Genomic DNA, 8,554 nt, shown 5'->3' on the forward strand with positions numbered 1-8,554 from the left:
GTGGCGGCTGCAAACAGCGGGAACCGTCCGCGCGCGCATGCGCAGAGGATGCGGAGGACGGACCCGGCAGCTTCGGCCGAGGACGGCGTGGCGGTGCTCAGCACACCGGGACCAGAACGAGCGTGGGACCCACAGGTCCCGCTTACCCGGAGAACCGAGACACGAATAGATAGACGTGGTCCGTCTGCACCGCGGACTGTGCTCAGCCCTGATGAGGAGGGACACCCTGACACCTGCCACAGCGTGGATGGACCCGGGGACGTGATGCTCACGTGTGACCCACGCACACGAGGCCCTTGGAGTCCCCAGATTCCCGGAGACAGAGTGTTGGGCGCTGGGGCTGAGGGAGGGGCTGGGGTCCCTGTTTCACGGGGACAGGATTTCCTGTTTGGGAAGAGGGAAAGTTCTGGAGTTGGAGGGTGGGGACGGCTGCACAACAGTGTGAAGGTGCTTAGTGCCAGTGAGCTGCACGCTTAGAGGCGGGGAAGGTGGTACTTTTTATGTTGTGTGTATTTTACCACGGTTTTTAGAAAAACTTATATGAGTTTGCCCTGTCAGGTCCGCTCACCGTCAGGGTGTTGCTGGGGGGCTCTTGTGGACTGACGACCACCCGCCCGCCTCCCTCTTGGGCACTGTGTCTGAGCCTTGTGAGGCCCCCCTTTTCCATAAGAGCGAGTGCCAGTGCGGGAAGCGGGAGAAGCTGGAGACGTGCCCTCCAGGGCTGTTGCAGGGGCCGTCGGGAGGATTACTAGAAACCTCCTGGGAGCTCTGTGCCGAGAGGGGGCGGGCGCTGAGGTGTCCTTCTTGCTCTGGTGAAGGTGTGACAGCCTCCCCCACACCCATCGGTGGCGATGTCAGCTGGGGGGGGGGGTGGTGCTGGACAGTTTGTCCTCTCCACGGTATTTGAAGTCCATTTTCTGCTCTGAGGTCAGAGGGTGTAAACGTGTTCAGAAACATTTGCGTACCCGTTTCTGCTGTGATGTTACGTAACTGATCACGTCGGAGTGCCCTCCTTGTCTGCGGCGCACGGCTCGTGAGCTGCTGCGGTGGTGGCGAGGGCACTGCCGTTGGGAACGCAGGTCTGGCCAGGCCTCCCTGGAGGTGGCGGCCAAGACCTCTGTCCCAGGTCCCAGGCCGTGCCGCGTCGGAGAGCAGGACTTACCGCGCGGCCCACCTGGAACTCAGGCGGCCGCAGCGACTCTTCTGTGCTTCCCAGTTAACGGTCAGGACGTGTGTGAAAGAAGTTGTTTTCTCCCTTCTAGGTCGGATGTTTATATTCTATGGGAATAAGACCTCCACGCAGTTCTTGAATTTCACTCCAACACTAATCTGTTCAGACGACCTTCAGATGAATATCCTTGGTCTCCGTGTCCCGCGCCCCAGGCAGGGCATTTGGGATTTAGAGGAGGGCTTGGAGGAAGTTGTTCTTTATCAGGCACGGATGCTCTCTGGCTGCTGCAGCGCCTCCAGGTGGCCGTCTCATGTTCACAGGGGGCTCGTGGTCACACGTGGGAAACTGACACTCAGGCGTCTGCCCCCGGGTCATTTGGTTCCTTGGAGTCACTCTCGTTTTCCCTTGTTTTCTTCTCTCACATGATTTTTCAGTCCCTCTGAGCTCTGGTTTCCTTCTCTGGGAGTTTCCCTGGGAGCGCGGCCGCTGAGAACAGAGCGAGCAGGGCCTGTGCCACCGGAGCCCGCGTCGCACACTTGAGGCGAGCTGTGCTGCTTTCCGGCGGCCCTGCTCACACCGGAGTCTCGCCCCTCATGGGCACCAGAAATGTGGTTAGAACTTGCCCCGCTAGTGCCAGCTTTGTATGCAAACATCTTTTCCTCCAGGGACGGGCCGACCAAACAGAGTGAGGGTTAGGAGTGCCCCAGCCTGAGTGAGAAGGACACTGCCTCCTGTGCAAAAGGCGTGTCAGGCAGCCACCTGCCCACCCCAGGCCGGGTCTGTTTTCATTTTGAGATAAATTCGAAACATTGTAAAGCCAATGAAAAATCCCTGTATGTAGGATCGACTACATTAAGGGTTTCTTTCGAGATCAGGAGCGTGAGCTCTGACTCTTAGAGACCCCCTTCTAGAAGGTTTCAGGGCTTGCTCGGCTTGGGCACACTTTCCCAAGGTTGGCACGACCTCCTTGACACGCACACATCTGAGCTTGCAGACCAAGCCTGTGGACCCGACTGTGGATGGTGGCGCGCAGGTGCAGCAGGTCGTCAACATAGAGTGTGTGTCCGATTTCACGGAGGCGCCTGTCCTCAACATCCAGTTCCGGTGAGGACCCGTGGGCCCCCGGGCTGAACCAGCAGCCAGCTCTTGCCTGGAGTTGGCGGGAGGCTGGGGGGGGTGGGCATCATATGCCGTGCCTGGGCGCAGCCCCGTTCCCGGGGGCCCTTCGTCCTTGCTGAGCCCCAGCATCCTTCCTTTCAGAGGGTGTCGCGTGGGCCCACTGGGCAGCCCTGGTAATGCTGGCACCTGCAGGCGCGTGGCACTGTTAGGTGCTGGCGTCTGGGAAATGGGAGACCTCTGTGCCCGAGCGCTGTGGCTCTGAGGGGTCCATGCTGTGGGGCTGGGGCCTGCCGGCTCCGGGTGCCTCTGGGTGCTTGCTGCCCTGCACGGCAGCTGCAGGGGGAGGTCGAGGGATGCATCATTGCCTAGTCTGTACCCCGAGCACACACACACATTGTGATTCTTTTTTAAAAATCATGTTTTGTGTTGCTGCTTGGTTTACTGTGTCCTTTTCCAGCAAGCGTGATGCACTGTGTGTGGTACGCAGCTCCCTGCAGGCGCTGTGAGGCTAAGGTTTTAGAAAAGGGGGTTTTCAAACGTTAGAAACACAGAGAACTGAAGACTGTACTTTGTAGAATTTATGGAAAAAAGCATGCAGATTTTTGTTTCATCCTGTAGGCAACCACTTTCTTTAGTCTCTTTTCATAGAAGAAGGAAAAATCCCACACAATTTAAACCAACTTGGGGTTTTCCCCGGACCCGTGCACAGAAGTTGGCGTGCCTGAAAATGCCACTGCACGCTGAGACAGACCAGGCGTCTCTGTGGCTCAGTGTCCCCGTCCCCCTGCCAGAGCCCTCGACCCCACCCTGTTGGGGGAGAGCTCCCATCAGCAGGCATCCCCTGTGCTCCATTGGTCACAAACTAGGCATTCGGCCATCTAGATGAGTTTCGGATTTTGTTGGCTGTGCATTTGCTTTGCTCACCACGTCTCTTTGTGTTGCCCCATAGGTATGGGGGGACCTTCCAGAACGTGTCTGTGAAGCTGCCTATCACACTCAACAAATTTTTCCAGCCCACAGAGATGGCCTCGCAGGACTTCTTCCAGCGCTGGAAGCAGCTGAGCAAGTGAGTGGGGGGAGCCGGGACAGGTCCCCCCAGCTCTGATTTGGCTCAGTGTGGTGACTCGTGTTTCTACCTCACTAGTCCCCAACAGGAAGTGCAGAATATTTTCAAGGCAAAGCATCCAATGGACACAGAAATCACCAAAGCTAAGGTAAGGCCTGTTTGTGGGTCCTCCCGGGGTGGGGACACTGCCTAGCGCTCCTTAGAGAGGCCAGTCGGGCTGCTGTCCCTCTCGTGGTCCCCGGTCCGTTGTCCCAGGCTCCTGTCTCTGCTGCGCAGATCATCGGGTTTGGCTCCGCGCTCCTTGAAGAAGTTGACCCTAACCCTGCAAACTTTGTGGGGGCTGGCATCATCCACACCAGAACCACCCAGATCGGATGCTTGCTGCGCTTGGAGCCAAATCTGCAAGCCCAGGTTGGACTTCCGAGGGAATCGCTAGGTCCGAGTAAATCGTGCTGTAGTCGTGGGAAAACGTGTGCACTCTAGGTCCTGAGTGTGGTAGTGAGCCACAGTAGACGTGCACGCCTTTTGATGGGCCCTGCCGCGTTGACACGTGTAGCAGCTCTGTCACCCCAGAAGGTCCCCTGACCTCCCTTAGAGACTGCCGCTGCAGGGCCTGCCACTGACTGACCTGGCCCTGAGCTCCAGCAGCGACGGCCGTGTGGCCCTCCCGGGTTGGATGTCCCCCGGCTGGCTTACCTCCTTCCCTCTTGACGGACGCCTGGGCTCTACCGGTTTGGGGCCATTTTGAGTAGAGCTCTGTACGCCTTTGTGCAGATCACGGGGAGAGCCTGAGAGGGCCTGCAGGCTCGTAGGGGCTGTGCATGGGCGTCTTCATGAGAAGCTGCCATGTTGCTTTCCAGGGCGGCTGCCCAGTTCTGTGCCCCACCCAGGGCCGGCTCCACAGTGCCACTTGCTGTCATCAATCTTGTTCTGTTTTCGCTGCTGAAAGCACACTCGCATAAGTCTCTCTGAAGTGGTGGGTGCCTCGGGAAGGTCTGAGCAGCGAGCTCAGGTGGCCGTCTGCCGTCCCCGACCTCTCTGCCAAGGGCGCCCGCTAACTGGCTGTGTTCTCTTACAGATGTACCGCCTCACGCTGCGCACAAGTAAAGAGACCGTCTCCCAGAGATTGTGTGAATTGCTGTCAGAACAGTTTTAATCCACGAGGACGGAGGATCAGGCTCCTGTGTGTCAGTTTTTCTTCATCTCTGTTGTGTGTCCTCATTCCCGTGCTGCAAATAAACAGCCCAGTTGACAGGCGCCTCGCAGCCCTGCTTCTCAGACGCACCCCTTTTGGGCGGGGATGGGGAGGCCATCGTGTGCAGAAGAAAGGCCGAGCCCGCCCCAGAGGGGGCGCCGGCCCAGGGTGGGCGTCTCTGCAGGTCAGGACGGTCGTGTGGTTACAGGGAGGCTCCCGGTGTGAAGGAGGGTGCAGGTTTGTCTGAAACTGTATGGAAATGTGTGTCTGAGAGCAGCGGCGGCTGGATCATAACTAGGCCGTTTGGCTGTTTGGGGAGGCGACATCCGGGGCAGGAGGCGCGTGGCCAGGCCTGGGCGCTGCAGCGCAGCATCCACGGCAGGGCCCTCTGCGACGGGGCTCACAGCCCAGAAGTTAGAAACCTTGGTGTTGGGCACGGCTGCCAGCAAGACCCCCTGTGGTGGCCGGGCTGAATTCCGTGTGGCTCTTGCCATGTGGCTGTGAAGGGACATGTGTAGTGCCGACTGTCCGGGGCCCCTGTGACACAGCCTGGTGGTAGCAGGGCTACTGGCTGCTCTAGAGGGGGTGTGGCCAGCCTTGCTGATCTTTGGGTTTCAGCTAAGTTCACTGTAACCATCGTGGCCTCCGTCTGGTTCCTGCTTATGATCAGAAGGTTAAGTGTGGGCAGCAAAGCAGATTCTGGAAGGAGAGCTGGTCTCTTTTCCTGGGGTGTGGGGACCTTCTGCCAGGGGAAGAGGAACTCTGTGTGTGGTTGGGGAGCAGAGGGCCGACTCAGCCTGAGCAGGAGCCTGGCCTTCGCAGGCTCTTCCTGTCCTCAGCTCTCGTGTCCTTGGCTCTCACGTATTATCACCGTGTGCTGGCTGCCAGTGTCTCTGCACCTGAGGTGGCCAGGGCAGGGGCAGAGCTGCGCTGAGGACTGTGTGCACCACACGGGTGGTGGGTGCTGGCTGGCGGTTCTGTCCTAAGCAGACACGTCTCCTATCTGCATCTAAATGGGCCCAGAGAGGGTTCTGGTCCTCTGTGGGTTCCCCGCTTTATCAGCAGGGACTGGCCGCCTCAGAGGCCATAATGGGAGCTACATGGGGTGCTGAGGGGCACAGGTGGCCCTTTGCTCTTGTGCGGGTCTCAGGCTCCTGGAGGGGGTCACTGTCTGGGTGCTCGTGCCACTGCAGACCCCCACACAGGCCCCGCACCCACCAGTCTGCATGGGTGTGGGTTAGGGGGCTCATGACTGCCTAGGGTGTGTGGGAGACAGCCCCAGCAGAGTGCACGGGCCGGCCCCTGGGTGCTGACCAGTGCCAGCTCAATACGGACAGTGGGACCGTCGTACTGCGCCTGTGGTGCCCCTCCCCAGGGGGAGATGCTGGCTGGCGCCGGCATCTGCCCTCCCTTCCCATCCTTTCCCGAAAGTGGGGTCCTTCTGGCCCCTTTCGCTGCAGCCCGGTGCCTCTCCCCTGCCCGTCCCTGCTCAGGTGCCCCCTCTCAGGCCTCCCCCAGAGTGGCCTTCTCGCTGCCCCCACCCAGGCTGTTTCCCGAGCCCAGTTCCGGCAGGGGTGGGTGGGCACCATCAAAGGTTGGGGGGCTATGTGGATGACTGACAGGCGTGCTCAAGAGGCCACCAGTTTATTCCAGCGTTGGCTCCGAAGGGTCCGCAGCCCTTGGCGGTAGCGCACGTTCCCTCGGGCGCCCCACCATGCCTGTGCAGGGGCTCTTTGAGGCTGTGCCTTGGGGGAGCAGTGGGGCTGCGGGGCACAGCAAGCCAGCGTAGGGGGAGGGGAGTGGTGGTGTTGGGAGCGGCGCTTTGTCCTCACCCCTGGGGGGCTGCGTCCCTAGTCCCCACAGCGCCGGGGGCTGCACGCACAGCTGCTGAACATGTGCAGCGTGAGCTCCAGCCGCTGGCCGTGTGCTCCGGGGTCCGGGCAGGGCAGCACGAACTGCTTCTCGTAGGAGCTGAGAGGGTAGCAGCAGCCACAGAGGGTGTCCACTTGCTCGGTGTGGACGTTAAAGCTACAAAGAAGCCACAGCCGGGAGCGTGAGTCAGGGCCTTGGCCCCAGGAGTGCTCCTGCTCCTCCCGGGCTGCTCCAGGGAGAAGGGCACTGCCAAGTGCCTGGGCCCAGGGGCCCTGAGGGGCGTTTCCCCCTGTGACCCCCCCCCACCCCAGGTCTCAGGCAGTCAGGTGATGGTCTGTTTTCGCCTAAGGCAGGCTGTGATGGAGGCCGGGTACCGGCCTGGCAGCCTGATGGGCCAGCACGCTGCCTGGGGGCAGGAGCTGCAGCTCCGGATGGGGCAGGCTCCAGGCCTGGGGCCATCAGCTCACCTGGTTGAGGAGGGGCAGAAGCCCTCACAGCGGGTCACTGTCACGTTGGCCGTGCACCCTTTGTACGTGATCTCCTCCTGAAGCTCCTTCACATCACAGATCCCTGGGAACCAGACAGGTGCCGTCAGAGGCCAGGCCTAGGGCACGCTGGACGGTTGACACACATCTGACCCTCCCACCGGACAGGAGGACAGGAGGAGTGAGGTGGGGATTAGTGGGGGAGGAGGGAGCAGGATGCGAGCCTCAGAGCTGCTCCCAGGAGATCAGGACCCCGGCCCGTCTGTAGTGGGGTCTCCCCTGGGCCCCTGCACTCTGCCCCAGGCCATCTCCCCTTGTTCCAGCCCCGCTGACCACGAACCTCACACTCGTGCATGGGAACAAGGGTGATGCTCTCATTTTGTGTGTTCCTACTAGAAGCTGGCTTTTTTGGGAGTGCCTCAAGATCGAGGGTTTTCTGATCCCCGCTGAATTACTCTCAGATCCCTCCCCTTGTGGACCCGACACCGACCTGTCTCTGGTCACCTGGGACCAGACCTGCCAGAGGAATGTCCCGAGAGGAGACAGATAGCATCTCGGGAGCTCCCTGCAGGGGTCTGTCCTCAGAGGGGCAGGGTGTGGCCCCAGCAGAGACACTATTGGCAGCGGCTGGCACCCCGGCAGAAGGAGGAGCAGCACCGGCTGTAGGGCCTGCCCCTGTGGAGCTGGAGGGAAGACGGCTAGCGTGCAGTGCGGCCCGGGGACCCAGGAGAAAGGAGGTATTATTGGGAAGGAAGGAGATCACACTCCAGCATGACAAGGGAGCTGCTGTCAGCAACATGCAGGTAGGGCAGAGGCCACCCGAGCGGGGAGCGAGGGCTGGGAGAGACCAGGACAGCCCAGAGGTCAGGAAGGAGTGGGAGACAGGAAGAGGTGGGCACCCCTGGGACAGACCCAGGGTGCTCTCCAAAGTGTGGAAGCTGAGCTGGAGGAGGCCAAGGTTGTGGGCTGGGCACCAGCGATACTCCTTACCTGGAGACCTGGTCGGAGAGCTGACAGGAGAAGAGAAGGAGGTGCCCCTGCTTGACAGGGACCCTGCAGTGTGGAAGGACGTGCCCCCCCGGCTGGGGGTAGGGCTGGGCAGGGCCCCTGTGGTAGGCTGCACAGCGGTACTGGCCTGGCTGGAGGTGAGGTTGGTCACCGCAGAACTGAGAACGGATGTCATTCCCGCGGGGGAAGACGTGAGCCCGGATGTGGGGGACTGGGAGGTGAGGAATGTAGACTTGACGGTGGTAGACTGGGAAGACGGGGTGAGGGAAATGTGGGGGCTAGGGGTGGTCCTGGATGAGGACAGAGGGACCATGGTGCTGGACGTGGACAGAAGAGAGACATGGGGAGGAGCCGAGGAGGGCAGAGAAGGGAAGGCAGACCTCATGGTGCTGGAGGTAAATGGGGAGGGAATAGACACGGTATTTGATATACTTGGGGTACTAGCAGAAGAAGGAGTTTTGGATACAAAACTGGATTTTGTGGTGAGTAGAGAGGAAGAAGATGAACGGGGAGGCCTGCTGGTGGAGTGGGGAGGGTGGGTCACCGGGGGGCTTGGGGTGATGAGTCCGTGCGTGGTGTGCGTCACCGACTTCGTGGTGGAGGGGGCAGGGCGCGTGGACCTTGTGGTCTGCGGGCTG

The 8,554-nt window shown here is 60.6% G+C and overlaps 2 protein-coding genes across 2 annotated transcripts in view; one reads left to right on the forward strand and one right to left on the reverse strand.

Annotated features, from left to right (window-relative positions):
• AP2A2 (adaptor related protein complex 2 subunit alpha 2) overlaps positions 1 to 4,613 on the forward strand; it is a gene marked incomplete at its 5' end in the record, with an annotated part of 44,021 nt that extends 39,408 nt beyond the window's left edge. The window contains 6 exons of the mRNA XM_029957178.1: positions 1,263 to 1,352; positions 2,152 to 2,275; positions 3,240 to 3,356; positions 3,435 to 3,504; positions 3,612 to 3,767; positions 4,435 to 4,613. Coding sequence (XP_029813038.1) covers positions 1,263 to 1,352; positions 2,152 to 2,275; positions 3,240 to 3,356; positions 3,435 to 3,504; positions 3,612 to 3,767; positions 4,435 to 4,512 — 635 coding nt within the window. The remainder of the gene's footprint in view (positions 1 to 1,262; positions 1,353 to 2,151; positions 2,276 to 3,239; positions 3,357 to 3,434; positions 3,505 to 3,611; positions 3,768 to 4,434) is intronic.
• A 1,566-nt stretch (positions 4,614 to 6,179) lies between these two features.
• Positions 6,180 to 8,554, reverse strand: part of MUC6 (mucin 6, oligomeric mucus/gel-forming) — a 15,722-nt gene continuing 13,347 nt past the window's right edge. The window contains exons 30-32 of the mRNA XM_029957179.1: positions 7,899 to 8,233; positions 6,891 to 6,993; positions 6,180 to 6,579 (exon numbers count right to left, since the gene is read on the reverse strand). Of these exons, the coding sequence (XP_029813039.1) occupies positions 6,402 to 6,579; positions 6,891 to 6,993; positions 7,899 to 8,233 (616 nt within the window). The 3' untranslated portion in view covers positions 6,180 to 6,401. The remainder of the gene's footprint in view (positions 6,580 to 6,890; positions 6,994 to 7,898; positions 8,234 to 8,554) is intronic.

Source organism: Suricata suricatta, chromosome 11, assembly GCF_006229205.1.
Source record: "Suricata suricatta isolate VVHF042 chromosome 11, meerkat_22Aug2017_6uvM2_HiC, whole genome shotgun sequence".
Classification (NCBI taxonomy): Eukaryota; Metazoa; Chordata; class Mammalia; order Carnivora; family Herpestidae; genus Suricata; species Suricata suricatta.